This window comes from Camellia sinensis, chromosome 14 (genome assembly GCF_055761805.1).
Source record: "Camellia sinensis isolate YWXY chromosome 14, ASM5576180v1, whole genome shotgun sequence".
In the NCBI taxonomy this organism is placed as follows: domain Eukaryota; kingdom Viridiplantae; phylum Streptophyta; class Magnoliopsida; order Ericales; family Theaceae; genus Camellia; species Camellia sinensis.
This window is the reverse complement of record NC_138974.1, coordinates 43197501-43217279: the sequence shown is the minus strand read 5'-3', so window position 1 is coordinate 43217279 and position 19779 is coordinate 43197501. Positions and strand designations below refer to the sequence as shown.

At 42.9% G+C, this 19779-nt stretch overlaps 1 protein-coding gene across 1 annotated transcript in view; it reads right to left on the bottom strand.

Annotated features, from left to right (window-relative positions):
• Positions 1-14302: 14302 nt before the first annotated feature.
• The window catches only part of PRP39 (Tetratricopeptide repeat (TPR)-like superfamily protein), a 20846-nt gene continuing 15369 nt past the window's right edge, over positions 14303-19779 (bottom strand). Inside the window, exons 8-14 of the mRNA XM_028258735.2 lie at positions 19653-19779; positions 19452-19568; positions 18726-18806; positions 18471-18620; positions 16417-16728; positions 15923-16036; positions 14303-14691 (exon numbers count right to left, since the gene is read on the bottom strand). The exon at positions 19653-19779 is cut by the window's right edge and continues 26 nt beyond it. Coding sequence (XP_028114536.2) covers positions 14575-14691; positions 15923-16036; positions 16417-16728; positions 18471-18620; positions 18726-18806; positions 19452-19568; positions 19653-19779 — 1018 coding nt within the window. The 3' untranslated portion in view covers positions 14303-14574. The remainder of the gene's footprint in view (positions 14692-15922; positions 16037-16416; positions 16729-18470; positions 18621-18725; positions 18807-19451; positions 19569-19652) is intronic.

Sequence of the window (19779 nt, the reverse complement as noted above, 5' to 3'; positions counted from 1 at the left end):
GGTAGGCATGCCAACTTCCAGGGGTATGACCGCCTCCATGCCATAAGCCAAAGCATATGGAGTTTCCCCGGTAGATCGCCGCGGGGTTGTTCGGTATGCCCATAGGACGCTGGGTAATTCCTCAGCCCACTTTCCCTTTGCCTTCTCCAGCCGTTTCTTCAACCCATCCAGTATAGTCTTGTTTGATGCCTCGGCTTGACCATTGGACTGCGGGTAAGCCGGGGTGGAGTTGTAGAATTCTATCTTCAAATCTTCACAAAATCCTCTGAATAGGCGACCGTCAAACTGGGTGCCGTTGTCAGAGATCAAAATCTTGGGGATGCCAAACCGTGTGACCACGTTCTGCCAGACAAACCGCTTCACGTCTTTTTCTTTGATGGTTGCCAAAGGCTCAGCTTCAACCCATTTTGTGAAGTAATCTGTGGCCGCAATGAAGAATTTCCGGTTGCCCGGTGCTGTTGGCAGTGGCCCCACTATATCTAGCCCCCACATGGCGAAGGGCCAAGGACTGGTGAGGGGAAGAAGTTCCCTAGCAGGCTGATGGATCTGATGGGCGAATTTCTGGCATTTTTCGTACTTGCGGACGTATTTTTGTGCGTCGGCCTGCATGCACGGCCACCAGTATCCCTGCGAAATAGCTCGGTAGGCCAAGGACCTGCCCCCTATGTGGTTGCCACAAATGCCTTCGTGAATTTCGTTCAAGAAGGCCTCCACACTATTCGGGTGCATGCACTTTAGATAAGGACCAGTAAAGGACTTTTTATACAGCGCACCAGATGGAGAGAGCCAAAACCGCTCTGACTTCACCCGGGTTTTGTGGGCTTCTTTCTTGTCAGTTGGTAGAGTCCGGTCTCTGAGGAATAAGATCAAGGGGTCCATCTAGGAAGGACCTAGCGCGGCGCAGAGTACATCCGTCTGCCCGGCGTCTTCAATGTTTGGCCGCGGAAGAAAGTCAATTAACAAGGGATTTGGAGACGTACTGTCTACCATGGAAGCGAGGCCGGCCAGCTCATCAGCTCGACTGTTTTCTTCACGACCAATTTGTTGGACTCTGATTGCCTCAAACTGCTTGATATGCTCCCTGACCAGAGCTTGGTACTTCGCCATTCTGTCGTCCTTTGCCTCGTAAATCCCAGAGACTTGGTTAACCACAAGCTGGGAATCATTGTACACCAGGAGCTCGGCAGCCTTCATTTGAATTGCGCTCTTGAGCCCGGCGAGAAGGGCCTCGTACTCAGCCTCGTTGTTAGATGCTGGGAAGCCAAGCGTGATAGAATGTTCAATGGTTAGGCCATCCGGGGAGATAAGAACGATACCTAGGTCGGCGCCATGACGGTTGGATGCTCCATCAACAAATAGCTTCCACATTTCCCCCACACAAAGCTTCCAACAGGCTGATAGGTCCTGAGAGTTACGAAGGACAAAGGGATCACAACTGCTCGGCTGTGCGGTTTCAAGTTCTGTGTTGACTGGTTCCAATTTAGTCCCCATTGGTGATTCGGCACCGGACTCAGCAAGTTGATCTGTAATGCTAAAGTCCGTAAGCGAATCATCAGGTTGCGGTGTTAAGCCGGCCGCAGGGTTTGAGCTGTGTGGGTCCATTCCTTCCCCCCTTGATGATTCGGCACCGGACTCAGCAAGTGGATCGGTGATGCTCAAGTCCGTAGGCGAATCATCAGGCTGCGGTGTTAAGCCGGCCGCAGGTTCTGAGCTATGTGGTTCGATTTCTTCCCCCCTTGGTGATGCGGGACCGGTCAAGGCGAGTGGGTCGGTGATACTCAACTCCGTCATCGCAACACCGGGTGGTAAAACCGTGCAAACTGAGGGTGCTTCAATGGTGCGCGCAAACTCCACGTCGCTACCTCCTCTATCTAGTTGTTCCTCGGTTGGTCTTGCGTGCATCTCATCATCTGCCACGGTAATATCAACCGGGCATACCGGATGAGTGCCAAGTGAGAACTCGGCGACGAAATCTGCCAAGGCCTGGGCTTTGATAGCGGTGCGCGGCTGGAACTTCACATCAAACTGTCCCAACTCGACTGCTGTAGACACCCCATTTTTGACCGTCCTCAAGACTTGGACGTCACCGTTTGAACACTCGGTGATTATCCATGTTTGTGTTCGTTTGGAGTTCCCGGAGGTCTCGGCTACGCGCCTTGCCTCAGGATCTCCGAACTTGACTGTTTAGTGTCTGGTTTCACACCAAACACTTGTGTTTTGCCTTGGAAGGGGAGGGAATGCCTTGTGAGACATCCCCACACACCACCGGCAGTGGCTAGGGGCCACCGGCTGGTTTTTTCTTCCATCGGCAATCTTTTCTGCCGGTCGGCACATTTTGTTGCCGGTTGGCACTCTTTTTTGTCAAAATGACATTTTTGGGCAGCCGACCACTGTTCATTTGGGGTGTTCGCGGATCGGTTTTGTGCGGTTTGCGGTTCGGTTTTGACCCGCCCGCATCTATGCAGTTTGGGAAAAAGTCAACCCGCAACCGCCCGCAGTGCGGTTTGCGGTTTGTGCGGATAGGGTTTGCAAATGTGCGGGCGGTTGCGGGCGGTTTGCGGTTTACACTTTTTTCTTTAAAAATTAATTTTCGAGTTTTTTTTTCCCAGCGAATTTAAACATCAGATTCATTTATATATTTGTGATAACAATTTTTTGATGAGTTTACAAATAAAAATTGAATATCAATGCATTAAATGAAAGTACCCAAAACAAAGAGACTCTACACTAACATTTTTGCCATGAAAAAAATGTATATCAATGCATTAAAGGTTGTACTCAATTAGAATTGCCAGTTCAGTAATCGATAATCAAACTATAAGTTCTATCAACCATTAGAAGGAAAATTTTATTAGGAAAAAGTGGATGAATCACCAATGAAAATCATATAAGAAACCAAGTTTAGGACTTGATAATGCTACAGCATTAAGAAAGTTGAGAAATACTTAAAAATAAGGATCCTAGTGTCATAGAGAATATAATAGTGCTCCTGTAAAAGTTACAAAGTTGGTATATAAAAAAAAAATAATAATAATAATGAAAGTGCGGGCGGTTTTTGCGGGTTGCGGGTTTAAACCGCGACCCGCCCGCAACCCGCAAATTTGTCATATTTCAAACCGCATCCGTCCGCATTATGTTTGCGAAACCGCCCATTTATATGCGGGTTGGGAGGATTGGGCGGTTTGAGCGGTTCGGATAAACCATTGCCCACCCCTACTGTTCATCTACTTTATGTAGATATTTTGTGCCAGCTGTGATAGCTGGCACCAACTCTGCCTCCCTCCATACACGTGTATGGAGGGATCTCCCTCTAAGCAAGCTTGTTGTATAAGCTTTGCAAGAGGGAGTTCTATAAGAGGACAAGCCTCCTCTTGGCTCTAGGTTAGAAACTTTGAAGGCAAAAACCAGAGCTTCCATAGATAGATACACCCTATCTCTATATCTCTCTCTCTCTCCTCCTTTGTGCGTGTTTCTTGGCCTAAAAGTGTGCTTTTACCTTACTTTTGCACTAATACACACACTATTACACCTAGCTCCGAGATTGAGGGACTTGGGGGGTTGATTCTTGGGTTTTTGGACTGATTTTGATCAAAAGAAGAGGGTTGGACCATTTGTTCTTCAAAGGATCTTCAAGGGTGAGCACTTTACTTTAGATTCCCCAAACTTGCAATAGTTTTTTACCTATCTTGCTTGCTGATTTAGCTCTTGTGCATAACATAAAAAAAGCTTACATTTTTATGCTTTAGAACTTTCATTGAGGTTGTTTTGTGGTTTGAGTGCAAACTCACCTTATTAGGCCTTATTTGGCCCCTTTTGTGCTTCCCTTGTGAGGCCTTGTTTGCTTGAGTGTGTTGGTCTTTTCACCACTAAAAACCAGTTGATTTTCAGTGATAAGGAAGGTGGTTTGAAGTCTTGCATAGGGGAGGGACACCCCTCTCCCTTCATTGTCTTATTTCCTTGCATTTTGGCTTAAAAGGTAACATGCATGCTTGCTTGATTTTTTCCTTATTTCAGAACTTTTTAGGTGTTTTTAGGTCATATGTAATCTCTGTTTTTGGTCGGATTTATACCTCTTTGCATGCTTAAAGTACTTGCTTTGCATTGCTCCTTTTGGCCTAGAAAGGCACCTTGTGTTTAGGCCATGATTCTTGCATGTGTAGGCTTAGTTTCATGAAGGTTTTGGCATTGTCTTACCATGTTTAAGGTCTGTTGGCCCTTCATTTCAGCCATGTTTGCATAGTTTGATGTCGTCTCTTTATGTTTTGGCTTGTAAGCTTTGAGCATTTTGACCTCTAGCATGCATAACTATGATCATCCTCATGATTTGGCATCATTTAGGACCCCATTTTAGTCCATAAATCATGCTTGTATGCTTGCATTTGTGACCTCTTCCATGCCTTGAGGGTGTGCCCTTTTATGCTTAGATATGAGCCTTGGTGCACACACCTCTTTGGAGCCACTTTAGCTGCCATATTAGGAGGGTTTGGAGTCCTATTTTGCCTGTAAAAATTCTGTTTTTACTTGTCTAAATCATGCCATGATTGGTCTTGTTGTTGGAAGTGAAGTGGCCCTTTTCGTGCCTTAGCCTTGGGACCATTGGATTGCTTGTTGGCATAGGTTTTTGTCCACCCTTTTAGGCACTTTTGGCCGCTGTTTTGGGGTGGATTAAGGTCTGCCTCTTTATGGTTTGAGGCCCCCTTGCATGCTTGTCTTATGACCATTGCATGATTGCTTCATTAAGTGTTGTAATATTTTGGTCCCATTGCTTAAATTGTTCGTATTCGCATTGCATTTCGCATGCCTAGCATTGCATACTGGCCATACTAGTTGCATAACATTTGGCATGCTTCGCATTTCCATCTCATTGTTGCATTTTGAGCCATGTTTGCATAACATGCATTGCACTACTTGGTTTGGGGTGTCAAACTAAGTGTTGAAGGTTAAGGGGCGTTCATACCATAAGTGATGTAACGCGCCTTAACTTTCGGTCACTGGGGCCTTTGACTTCGACATGATAAGGCTTTGGTCCTCATTTGTATGTTGCATGCATCTTTACATCAAGTGGCAAACTTGATCCCTTGGGCTATCATGCACCATTGATGGCTCGAGGATCGAGGGTCATGCTTCCCTGAATTCAAAGCATGATAGGAAGCATGACCATGCTTACATGTGCCTGAAATCCCATGCCATACTGTCTGTCCTCTGTTTGCTGTCAAAACTGTCTTCTGCAGGAGGTTTTTGCCGACCGGCATAATTTTGCGTCGGCCGGCAATCTGTTTACAGTCGATAGATCCAAAAACGGCCGGTGGAAATTGTGCACTGCCGATGGGAATTCCCCCTAGCCGGTGGTACTCTGCAGCATGCAAGGAACCTGTCCTAGGGCTTTTGGAAATTTTCAGAGAAGCAGGGCAGTATAAACAGAGGTGGCAGTGATGTGGTACGGGTTTTCCAGGCGAGCCGGGTTTCGAGCATGCATCATTCGCGCATCCCGAGGCAGAGGCTGCGACCATCCCTTTCCTTTCTTTTTGCATTCTTCCTATTACGCAAATTAGAAATTCTGTAATAATTTTATTTGCTTATTATTTGGACTGTAATATTTATTTGTATCCTCCGAGCGAGGACAAATCTGTAATAAGTGTGGGTGAGTGTGTGTATGTCTTCCAATCCCCACTTCTTTCTTCCCTTTTATTTACCTGCTTATGATGGTAGATTAGGGCATTTTTGAAATTAGCATACCTTATGCTATGCATGCGTGCATTCATGCATTTGTATTGCATGCATTAGGCTCGGTACATCATGCTAACTGCATTTGTATTTCAAATTCCAAATTGAATACGTGAATCAATTGGTTGCATTTCATATGCCATATTTAGGTTATTCGAGCCTACTCTAATTGCATCTTGCATGTGTTGCATTAGTCAACTTGACATGGACTAGGACACGCATGTTTGCTAACTAGTTTGTTGTTTTGGCATGGAGTACAATGTAAGTATTTATGCTTTAGCATATCGCATGCGTGTGAATGTTGCCATGATAGTATGCTTACCATGTGGCTAAGTGCTTACATGAGATAAACTGTTTGAATGCCTGTGGGTGAAGGTTGGATTGTTTGAGTTTGAGAAACTCATTGAAATCCGTATTTTAGCCTATTGCGAGTAGCAAATTCCAAAGTGTTTTCTAAAACAAACGGATATGCAATGCTTATTTCCAAATTAGGCAATCTAGTCTATACTTATTTGCTGCGCCCATAACATAGTAATTCTAGGCTAATAAATGGAATAAGAACACATAACGTTTTCAAAATCGGATATCATGGTTAGTAGAGGCCGGTCTTCGGACCGGGCGAAAGGGGGTGCTCATAGCTGACCTTCCCCGATCGTACCCAAGCTCCTGAGCCGAGATAACTCCGATGATGACGGACATGTGGCCTTCGGCACCGAGTCAGGGTTTCCTAAATTTCCCCATTAAAAAAAATATTTAGGTGGCGACTCTGTATCTGGCAAAGCAGTCCATGTTTGGCACTTCTTTCCTAAAAACTGTTTTCTCAAAACGATTTGCCAAATTTGGACTCTTTGGTTCAAGATTAAGAACCGTGACAACAAAATCGAGTCCGAACTGTAGCGGGGTCCCACGCGGGCGCGTCTACAACTGCCCACTTAAGAATTCGGCCTGAAAAGTCTGCCCGTTCAAACAAGGCCTTGAGGGGAAACTCAGTCAGTACGACGATGGTATGGGCGTGAAAATAATGCGCCAACTTACTCGAAGCCATCATCAATGCCAACGCAAACTTTTCCAGCGGCAAATATCTCTCTCAGCCGGCAGCAAGGTCTTGCTGACATAAAAAATTGGGAAGTGCTTGATTCCTTCAGCGCGGACAAGCACCGCACTGACCGCGTGCTGGGAGACGGCCAGGTAAAGGTAAAGTTCCTCTCCCGGCTTTGGTGTAACCAACAGTGGCGGAGTAGACAGATAATCCTTGAGCTCGGCCAAAGCTTGGTCACACTCTGCGTCCCACGAGAACTTTAACTTCAATGCTTAAAAGAAAGGGCGGCAGCGATTTGATGACCGGCTTATAAACCGATTAAGCGCGGCGGCCATCCCAGCCAGATGCTGCACGTCCTTAGCTGAGCTGGGCTGCTTCAATTCTTGCACGGCTCTGATCTGAGTAGGGTCTGCTTCGATGCCTCGGTTCGTGACTAAGAATCCCAAAAATTTTCCGGATCCCACGCCGAAGGCACACTTGGACGCATTCAAGCGCAGCTTGTGCTTCTTTAGAATGGCAAACATCTCGGCTAAGTCGGACAAATGGTTTGCTTCATGTCGGCTCTTCACCACCATATCATCGATGTAAGCCTCCATTGTCCGGCCAAGCAAAGGAGCAAACATTTTGGTCACCATCCTCTGAAAGGTTGCCCCGGCGTTCTTCAAACCAAAAGGCATGACTCGGTAGCAAAAGAGTCCCCTTGGAGTCATGAAAGAGGTGATCTCTCGGTCAGGCCCATGCATGGCGATCTGGTGGTAGCCGCGGTAGGCATCCAAGAAACTGAGCCTATTATGCCCAGCCGTGAAGTCCACAAGCTGGTCAATTCGTGGCAAAGGGAAGCTATCTTTGGGACAAGCTCGGTTGACTGTCTTATAGTCGACGCAAACTCGCCACTTTCCATTCTTCTTGGGCACCACTACCGTGTTGGAAATCCACCGAGGGTAGTGCACTTCCTGAATTGCTCGTGCCTCAAGCAGATTCTTCACCTCCTCCGCAACTACCTCGGCGTGATGTAGTGCCGATCTCCTTGTTCGCTAGATGACTGGCTTTGCCCCAGGGAAGACATTGAGGTGATGACAGATAAAACTTGGATCGAGGCGAGGCATGTCGTAAGGCGACCACGCAAAGACTTTGATGTTGGCCATCAAAAACTCAACCATCTCGGTCCTCTCTATGGCCGTGAGACTTGAGCCGAGCAAGAAGAACTTGTCCGGTCGGTCTGTATCGATTCGAACCTCAACCAATTCCTCAACAGCCTTGTCTTCAGCCTTGGTACCCACATCATCCAAAACACCCTGGTCCTCCGGTCCCTCGATCATTTAAATGAATCCTTTGGCAGCCCGACTTCCGTTGACCGCCACGAAGCACTGCTTGGACATGACCTGATCGCCCCAAATCTCCTCGATTGCCCCCATAGCCGAGGGGAATCTCATCACCTGGTGGTAGGTTGACGCTACAGCTTGCATAGCGTGAAGCCATCCCCTTCCAAGGATTAGGTTGTACGTCGAAGGCACCCGTAGCACCCAAAACTCCACTTGCTTGACCACGGATCCCGCTTTGACCGGCAGGATTATCTTCCCCAAGGGCCACTCCGGTTGTGAGTTGAATCCAACCAGCGGCGAAGTTGCCGAAGCCAAGTCTGTCTCCCGGAGTTTAAGCTGCTTGAACGCATCATAATACATGATCTCGACCGAGCTTCCCTGATCGATCAAGATCCGTTTAACATCAAATTCTTTGACGCGTAGCGTTACCACTAGGGCATCGTTGTGCGGCGTCTGGATACGCTCTAGATCCCTTGAGGTGAAACTAATCACTTCTTTTTCTTCAGTCTTCCCCCTTTTGATGGCTGGCTGTACCGACAAAACTTCCCTCATATGTTCTGCCTTTTTTATCATGCCCCGGAGTTCGCAAACACGTTCCGGTTCCACGATGCCGTGAATGACATTGATAACTCCCTGTGGTGGTGCGTCTCGGTCATCCTGGCCCCTGGGATCGACCGCGGCCTGATTCGGCTTCACGCCGCCATCAATGTAGAGGTCTAGGTGCCCGGCCGCAACGAGCTCTTCTAAGTGCTGCCTCAAAGGCAAACAATCCTCAGTCCGGTGGCCTCTCTCCCGGTGGAATGTGCAACGATACCGCGGATTGTAGCCCTTCTGTCCATCGCCCAACTTAGCAGGAAACCGGACATACTCCTCGTCTCGGATTTCACTAAGTATGCGATAAATTGGAATCTTGAAGACCGTGGTGATGCCAGTTCTTGCCTTCAATCTTCTGTTGGCATCCGCAACATCATCCCGGGCGTAGTCATCCCGGTCGTGCAGACGTCCCCTACCCCGGTTCTTACGATTTGTACCACGGTCTGATTCCTCTGCTCTGTCACTTGAGCGGATGGACTCTTGCCCAACTGTGTGCACTTTGCCTGCTGTCTTCTTGTCTGTCGTGACCGGAGTTGCCTTCACGGTGGATGCTGACGCGTCATCCTCTACTCGGATGTGCTCATTGATGCGCTGCATGAGCTGGCCCATGGAGGTTGGTTGGTGCATGGTCAGCGAGTCCCGCAATCTATGGCCGACCGGGAGTCCACGCTTATATTGCGTGATTGCGAGGTTGACCGGGCAGTCCAAGATCTCGTTGAAGGTTTCCCAGTACCTTGAGTTGTACGCCTTCAGTGTGTCGCACGGTTCCATCTTGACACTTAGCAAGTGATCGACTTCCTTCGGTGTTTTTGTGTTGGTTTTGAAGCGCGTAACAAACGCCTCGGCCAACTGATGCCACCTTTGTATGCTCCCTTCCGGTAACCTCTCGAACCACTTTAAGCCCAGCTCGCCCAAACTTGACGGGAAGATTAGGCACATAAGTCCGTCATTGCGCCTATGTCCGGCCATGACCTGTCAGAAGTGGCTCACATGCATGTAAGGATTGGTTTTTCCGTCGTAGAGTGTGAACTTAGGCTAGTGGAAGCCTGCCGGAAGCGGTGTTGTTTCTATTTCCAGGGAGAAAGGGGTGGCGCTCAGCCTGGCCAAGTCCGTATCTTCAAAGAGTGGCACTGCTTGGCGGGGTGGAGGCATTCCGACCTCCTTGCTGGCGTGAACCCCATAGGATAACCGCTGGAACGCCGGTATTCTCTGGGCTTCGCGCCGGCGAGCCCGCTCCTTTAGGACTGCCCGCAAATCCTCTGAATGAGCGGAGAAAGAGTACCTCGACGTCGTCTCCAGACGTGAGGGTTTGTAGGTGTTGTCCTGCGCGCTTGACTTCTCTGCACCAGCGTCGGAATCACCAACCTAGTAACTTCTGGTAATTGATATGGACTGTGTACGTCGCTGACTCTGTCTGCCTGAACGGCGGGATGGGGTGCGCTCACTGTGGTCTCCCACTCCAGCTACACCTTTCCCTTTGACATGCCGCTTCAGATCCTCCATCTTCGCCGCCATTCGCCGGATGACAGCATCTTGGTCCCTCAACTTACTTTCCAGTCGCCTGGCGTGTGAGTCTCTCCTCCGCCGGTGACCGTCTGGACTCCGCGAATGACCATGACTTCTTCCGCGCTTATCCCGCGCGTCTACTGACTGTCCTCCAGTGGGCATCCCCAAGTCCGCCATTGGATGGATGGCGGGAGGACCTTCTTTCCTTTGGGTGAACTCCGGGGTGGCTCCATCTATGGCAGACAACGGAAACTCGTCGTTGTTCGCCATGGACGGCGATCAGATGAACCTGGAAGACAAGGTTTTGTCTGTCAAGTTTCCCACAGACGGCGCCAATTGTACGGGGAGCAAATATTCAGGCAAGCCCGTACTCCTTTGTGGCCGAAAAAACCCTCCGACGATCAAGTTAGCACACACCTTAGGATAAAGAGAGAGAGAGAGGAGTTTGGGTGTAAGAAATTCCTTACAAAGTGTTCATCTGTCGCGTATGGGGGGCGCAGACATGCTTATATACCCTCTGTGCCCCATATCTACTCCCAGTCATCTCCTGACACGTGGCTCCGCTATCCCATCTGTCAGCATAAACCTTGCTGAGCATCACCTAATCTCAACTGCCTGCCATCACAGCTAGAGCTTGGCAGCCGAGCTGCTCTATCCGTTGCTATGCCGTGCCGTGCTTCATACCCAAGCACTTCACTGGCTAAGACCAAGAAGGACCGGGCTAGGCGGCATCTCGGCAAAGCCTAGCTCGAGGCACCTCCTGTGGTCGGCCTTTCTGCCGGTCAAACAGTTACCTCGGCTGACCACGCCTTTCCGGGCGCCGGTCACTCAGCTTGTCTGGCTTCGGTCATCCCCTGATCGAGTAGCTCGGTCCGACCGAGCACTGCCTTGCCGAGCAACTTCTTTACGGTCTGGGTGGCACACACTCGGCCCAAGTTCTGCCCAGCCCAAGTTTTGGCAGCCCATCTCTGGGCGGATAGTCGATCATCTCGGCCCCATACACCGTTGGGCTCTCAAGCTGCTCGGCCGTTACCTCGGCCCAACTCCAGATCATAAATCACCCTCTCAATTTCCATAAAAAAAAAAATCACAAGAAGAAGAAGAAAAACAAGATCTGTAACCCAAAAAAAAAAAGATCGGAATATATGTTACTCATCATTATCATCATCATCAAAATCACAAGTCTAAAGTAAACACAGTGATACAGAGAGAGAGTTTAAAGAGAGAGAGAGAAACCGTAGCGGCAACAGTAACCAGTGCGTAGTCGAGGCATGGTGCTTGGGCACTCGATTCCGAAGAACACGAAGCCGAAAATGAACCACCCTTCACTTGCGGCGAAAACACAAAGAACTTTTCTTTACTTGCAGCGGCGGCCGCCACTAAGGCCAAGAAGAAGAAACCCCAAACTATATCTCTTTTCGAGTTCACCGAACCTGCACAGAACACACAAACCAGAGGCCTCACCACTGAATTTACATTTTCGAGTCCAAAAGTTTGAGAAATCCAGAAACAACACAGAGTTAAGAAAGAGAGATAGAAAGAGAGAGTCAAGCAGGGGCTACGGTGGTGCTTCCTCACTCCGGTCGGAGATGCACATTTCGTGGAGATCTGATAAAGCCGACTCAACCACCACCGCCCCTGTCATCCGTCATACACTATGTTCTGTTGGGAAATTAAACTGGAAATTGTAATCATAAAATAATACAATACCGAAATGCAATACCAAATTAGATGCTTGGGTTATGGACGCCAACCTCCCAGGATACAATGACTAGAATCCAAGATCGCAGCACAACCATCCATATATGGCGTACCAAACTTGTGTTGCACTTTCTCTGACACAAAGACAGAATTTAATGAAGATGAAACAAAAAACAGAGCAATGAAATTCCGAAAAATTTCGGCGCAACTCTGATTCTAATTTTGATTGTAATTCGATTCGAATTTCCTACACCAACAACTAAGGATGAGGAGGTATATATAGACTTGAGATGGTTGTGTGAGGAACGTGTTAACAGCCTCAAATGTTGTTCCAATTTCGGCCGTCCATTGTGAGCAGCGTCGTATACCAAATTCAGAGAAGAATTTAGCCTACACCAAATCACGCCTCTATTTGGAATTCTCAAGAAGAAGAGAGAAACCAAATCACAATTAAATTGAATTTCCATTGAAGGCTTCGGAGTTTCTGAAAGAAAACAAAGACGAATTCAATTTTGAATTCGTTCAAATACCGTTTTGCCGAAGCCTCTTTCGGAGTCAACTTCGCATTCATTAGGAAAATGGTTTTGATCAACCAAACATGCGATGTGAATCACCACCCGGCATAGATCACGTTTCCACCTGGATACACCTCAATCGGTACCCAGATCCCATCTCAAATTAGGCTCAAAGTTGGCCACAAATCATGGTTTAAAAACCATTTTTCCAACATGTTCTTCCGTGAGACTCGCTCAACATTACCAACGGCAGATCTTGGATGTGGCGACGCCGTCGATTATGGCGGCAAACAGAGTAGGCAGTGGTCTGGCGGAGGAGCTACTTCACGACCTCTGCAAAGAGGTTGAGGCTACGTGGCGAGGAAGGGGTGGCGGTAATGGCGGCGCGCCGCCGAAAAGGTTCTGTTTGGCGTGCTAAAGAGGGGAGAGATGAGGAAGAGAGGAAGCGGAAGAAAGAGGGATTTGGTTACATTTTGTTTGGGAAACAATATATGTATAGAGAATAGTTTGGTCATTTTCCAAGGGCTTGTCGTTATAAATAAAATATTTTAAAGTCTGTATTGTTAATCCAAGAAAATCTAAAATTAAATTTATAAATCGAATGCCCTTTAAATTATAAATGAAATTTTTTATTATTCTCGCTTTCAAAAAAATAAAAACAATCTTAAAAAAAATTAGCAATAAAAAAAAGACATTTTTACCACAACCCGTGCCCCTCTTGTCACCCCCTATGGCCACCAACTTGGACAGCATGGGCAGCCACCATCTCATATATACAAGTCACCAAATATTATTTCAACAATGATTCATCCCACTAAAAACATTACCACTAATAGCATTAATGCATTAAAAAAATAAAAAAAATAAAAAAAAATATAATTCCAAGACCAAAACATCACATCATTAATGGCAGGACCCACTGCCACCTAATTAGTGGAAGCACTAATTAGTGCTCCCAAGCATTTTTCATATTATTTAGCTTACTTGTTTTTTATTTTTCAAAAACACTTTTAAAAAATTTTGCTTTCTATTTTTTGTGTTTTTTTGGTTTTTATTAAAAATTTTTAATATTTTAAACATTTTTTTAAAAAAATTTAAACACACCTAACATAAATATAGATAAATATAATTTTTGTGAAAAAAATCTTTCAAATATTCACTTAGTATCAAAAATATTAAAAAAAATGAGAATTCAATATATTTTTATGTATTTATTAATTTATTAAAATATTTTTTCGCAAATTTTTTACTTCTTAAATACATCTAAATAAGATACATCTAAAAAAATTAAAAAATACTTAAAATTTAAAAAATATTCATTAAAAACAAAAGAACACGAAAAATTTGAAAAAAAAAACTAAATTTTCAAAAAACTTAATTCAAAAATCTCAAACCAAACACATTATTTATTTATTTTTCCAAATACTTTTACACATCAAACACATTTATCTTTACTAATTTTACGTAAAAAGTAAAAAGGAAAAAGCTAACATATCAAAGGAATCAAAAAATAACATAACAGCCTAAAACTGACATTTGTTGATCATTTTTTAAGATTTTGTACAGTAAAAAAATGCATGAAATATATACTAGAATCCAAGGAAAATTCAAAAATCAAATCACCTAAGAAAATGGGTTATTCTATGATATGAAAAAAGGTATTCAGTGAGTGACGCCTGCCTGGCCAAAACTGGGTAATTTGAAAAAGCCTAGGGCTCATTGTAAACTTTAAAAACAAAAATCTATGGAAAGCAGCCTCCATTATGAACCAATTTGCTTTCACAAAACATTCATGATTACATGAAATACCAGAGGTACATTTACGGAACCATATTCAAATCAAATCTTCCATTACCTCAATGAGACTCGTGCTTTACCTCTGCTCACAATAGCATCATATATTTTTCACGAAAATACCACAACCTGCATATATTCCAAGATGTGCATACATGATCTACCAAAAAGTTTAAATACAATTCTGTTACCATTTCAATCAATTAGTCGCAATTTCAACACTTCAACTACACTCGGTTTCCTATATCAGACTACTGCCTCACTTCATACAGCCCGCGTCCAATACACCCATTGTACAGTTCAATTTTGGTAGATGCCACAACAAAGCGGGAATGATATGTTACAGGCGGCAAAATTGGTCTCTGATAAACTCGCCAGCTCAGTAGTAACTTCCATAGTAGGCCTGAGGAGCGGCAACCGAAGCGGGGGGTTGTGCTGGAGTTAAAGCTGCCGCTGATGTTGCTGGTTGTGCATAATTTTGCTGAGGATAGGCGTGCTGTGATTAAAAAAACACCAAGCAATTATTAGAATAATATGTCGAGTGCAAACCCCAAAACAAAAAAAAAAAACACACGTTATCCAACCAACCAAATACCAAGCAATTAGATTAATATGCTGTGTGCAAACAAAACAAAAAAAAATCATGTTATCCAACCAACCAAACACAAAAGCTTAATTACTCAACCATACCACACCTCAACCACAACAAATGAAAAAAAAAGCAGGGGTTTAGGGGGCATAGGAATGACCCAAGTCATGCATTCAGGGAGCGAGAGCAGCCTTTTCTAAAAAACCTTAGGAGTGGGAGAGCCTCCAAAGTGCACATATATGTATTTATAAATATATAATTACTTGCATAAATCTTTAGCTTTTAAAATGTCACATTACTGTCGAAGTGAATATTATTATGTTTCATGGTCCTAATAAATAAAATACAAGCCTAAAGTAATATCAGAATCTAATAGTGGTAATTCTTCTACCTTGCAAGAATTTTTTCAATTCCATTTGATATGAGGTATGCTGGCAAAGAAGCTAGAGAATAAACAAAAAATACTAGCCTAAAATTATCACACATGATGAATTTGCCCCAATAGTATAGTAATTTGCGGATTAGCCCGGGGCAATTCGCAAATTTGATGCAGGAGCGGGAGCCTTGATAGGAGTGTTCAGTGACTTGTGAAATGACCTAAAACCATGCATAGTTAAAATGTGTACTCACTAAAGTTGATTTCACAGCCCAAGGGGAACACGAATGAACTAAAACTGTCGACCTGCCAGAAAAAAGAAAAAAGGAAGCCACAACAGTCGACCTGGCAGTCCAATGGTTTCCCGGCCAGAAATGATGAAAAAGAGGATAGAGGAATAGGAATGCTACTTCACCCACAAAAAGGCAGATGATGTTTATTACATAGTCAATGGGCAGTGAATGCCAAACCTTACCAACAGTTTCAACCCTAATCTCGAGGAAAGCGTACAAAAGTGAACTACGAGCTTAAATTTTCTTCAGTAAATTGGGATATATATGATATAGCAGTTCAAAAATAACATAAATTCTTTGGGCTAAGACTCCAATTGTTTACAAGCAGTGTAGCATGTGATTAAATGCTCATGGAAAAAATGATACATCAACACTAGAAGTAATAGAATTATGCAACTAGCTTAAGGTACAACTAATTCATAAGTTCACAAAATGATCACTGAGAATAAAAGGAGCAAACTCGAGTTACCTGGACTGGATATGTAGAAGGATAAGCACCATAAGCAGCATTCTGCGGTACAGAAGCTGGTAGTTGTGGAGGTGCATAGGTGCTTCCATAACTACCATATGCCCCATATGCAGCCTGTACAAACAAAAAAATGGATAAGGATTCAGGATAATTTCATGTTGCCAAATCAAGACATCAACATGGGAATATATATGTAATGATTGGACTGCTTTGAATCATCCATATCCAACCATAGACCATTACGAGGACAAAGCTAAATACGCTTCCAAGGTAAGCCAAACAAACTTCGAACAAGATAACTTTATTCCGATTCTGGTGCTGGTCATCTTGCAGCATACATTCTCCGCCTAATTTGGATAAGCAACATAATTTCACCAAACTAAAAACAATCTTATGGTATGCTAGACAATAAGAAACACCAGCCTTTCTCCTGCCTTCTTTTAACAAGTATGTTAAACAACAGTATCAAATATCATTGGTAAAGGATAAAATACCTGTTGGGTATAGCCAGGATTCCACTGTTGCCCTTGGGCTTGTGTGGTTTGTGTGGCTTGTGGCCAAGCTTGAGGCTGTAAGCCATAGCCTGCTGCCCATTGGTTTTGCACACTTGGATATGCACCCATAACTGATGGGGCAGATGTAGGAACACCAGAGTAAGACTTGGCTACCTTTGTTTTGTCCGAAACTAGAATATCCTCTGCATTACGTTTTTTTGACTCTGATGTGCTCTTGTGGTGTAAGAAGAGCTTGGCATGCCGATCATCAGCCTTCTTGATAGATTGTGCATCCGCAAAGAGATCCAAAAACTGTAATATCAATTGTTGGCACAATGCTTTCAGAAAAACATAATTTGCCCGAAAGCAAACATAACCCATAAACCATATTACATACAAGGCGAAGTATTTATTTCAACTTAAACGATAAGCATGATAAAATATGTGTGCTTATTTTATTTGATTTTTTTTCAAAACAAAGCAAAACAACAACAACAATAACAAACATAGAACATTTATTGAAAGGCAATCCAAATCAGCCCGTCTCAAACCACAAAAGTGGAGAAATTCTCAAACACTGAAAACAACAAACACAAATGTCTAAAAATGTAAAAAATGAAATGAAACAAGAATTAGAAAATGGAAAGGACATATAATGTTAGACATGAAGGACAGAGCTTCAACAAAAGAAATAAAGAATCTCAGAAAACTTTTATCACACTCAATACAAAAAAAAAAAAAAAACATCATACAGTAAACAAATACATAAACACTCTGTTCTTGTATCCATTTGTAGCTAAACAATAAGTGGACAAGATGGAATTTTTACCTTGGGGGAACACACTAAAGGTTGGTTAAGAAAAATGAATTCAACAAGCAGTTCAGGCAGTTCAAATAAGAATTGGTCAAAGCCAAATTTGACTAATATCTTACATGAGTAAATATAATAGATGAAAAAGGGCAAAAGCTAAAATCACTGACTTTCGCAGATAAGCCTGAAAGTGGGTGTTATTTTATATTCTTTAGGGAATGCCCTATAATTTTCAAAAGCCTTATTGGGTGTTAAGTGTAATTTTCAAAAGAAAAAAAGAGTTACACTGACTAATCTTGAGGTTTGTCTTCAATATACTTGGTACACTAGTGGCTCTGGAAGATACATTAACCGGCTTTATATGAAAATTTTTATTGCAGAAACCCCCTGTTTCTGGGCCATAAGTGAGAACCACGGATATTCTTAACTTCGTGTTCAAGATTTTTTAAATACCCAATTTTACCATGACAGAAGTCACTATATTATATATTTTTTAAATTTGATAGCTTTTTAAACACTGTTAGCTAATAAATTTTAACAGAGGTCAGTATAATTTCTAGACCCACAAAGGTATAAATATTTATCAGAACTAGTCAGTTTAATTTAGCCAAATAAAAAATAAATAAATAAAGTCATACGATTGTAGTTTGATTTCAAAATATTCGAATGCAGATTGAAGACACAAATCATTATATTTGAGTTCCAACATACAGATATATGCATGGAAAACATGCTAATGGAAATTCAAGATTTAACTATTACGCCATTCAAATTAAAAATAAATTAACAATGTCCTAATGCACAATTGAAAAAACTCATCGCCTCATCAACTAACCAACTTTAGAAAAAATACTCCATCCGTCCCAAAATAATGGTCCCTTTTGGGGAATCCAACTTTTTTTGATAGTATCATTATTATATTTTAAAAATATTAATTTCTCAAAATTATCCTTTGATAGTACATTTTTTTTTTAGAATATCAATTGTCATAATTGTACTTTTTGTATTATTAATAATGAATTTAAAAGAAGGGCAAAATAACAAATTTATATTATTTTATTCCTTGATTTTTTAAAATGAACTAATATTTTGGGACAATGAAAAATGGAATAAGAGACTAATATTTTGGGACGGAGAGAGTAAATCAAATTTGCCAACGTATGTAGACATGAGCAATACAAATTGATGCAAAATCAAAATGTTTACTCCAGCAATATTCTTAAACAAAAATGTGAATCATCACCTCCAAAAAAATGCTAGATAACTCTTCTCTCTCAGCGATACTTGCAATATTCGGGTTATCAGGACTTGGAACTAAGAACTTCTCAACCAATGAATCTAAATATCCCACTTGTTTTGGAGGTTGTTGAATTGATTCTAAATGGATCAAAGCCTGCAACGTATCACAGAAAAATAATGGTACATGTAAGTAACATAAATGAAATTGTCAAGGAACATCTGACATAACACATAAAAACCAGTGTGAGAGGGAAAGAACCTCCAGAAGAGGTTTCGACAGCTGGACATTCTCAAGTCCTTGAACAAGAACTTCCCGAGATTTTTCTACATTGCTGGAAACCTACCACCCAAACATAATGAATAAGAAGACGTCATTAAAATCAGCAAGAAAATATTTGTTACAGAATAAGGGACACCTAACAGGCATCCGTCACAAATCCAAAAGGGAACAGGATTCTGTGTTGAACCCAGCATATCTATTTACTAATTTGCACAAATCTTCAAGATTTCAAATTTTCAAGTATGATGAGATTATACAACTTAAAGGTAAACTATCTAATCCAGTCAGGTCCAACTGAATCTAGAATGGAATACAAAATTTAGTTAGGCAACAAAAATTTAATTTTGGCATGATTTAAATAGTGATTGAAAAGGTGATAGCCGAAGGGGGGGAACCAAATACTGATCAATACTAGAACCCAAAGACTTTACACTTGCCTACGGGCATTGGGTAAGAACAGCAACAACAAAAAAAATATATATATATATATGGCGAAAAGATTTTTTGTATGGACATAAATTGCTTAAATTCAACAATTTTTTCCTGGAAATTGATTATGGAAAATGCCATATTATCTTTCACTTCATTCAGATGAAATTTCAAACCAGATTTTGATGTTCAACCTGCATGACAGTATGGGAGAAGGGGAGTTGTATTGTTATTTGTTTAACAGTTCTAAATGAAAAGATTATCAGCAATACATACCAAATGTAAGAACCGAGAGTATTGTGCAAACAAGAAAGGCAAAGTTTGGGAATGTTCTTTTCCTTTTTCAATGGCAATGGCTTGTTCATATACAGAACAAGCATCTTCCAGATTTCCCTGCAGAAAAAAGAAACCAATTATTATGATACACAGCATGAAAACCATTATTGGAATCGCAGCCGCTAGCTCAAGCAATCTTACCAGGCGATGTTCCATGTTTGCATGCTTAATAATAGCTTCTAAAAGACCGGGGGAAATTTCAGTATGTACAAGTTGAAAGGCAGATCGAGCTCCTGGAATATCCCCACTATGCTCTTTAAAACGAGCT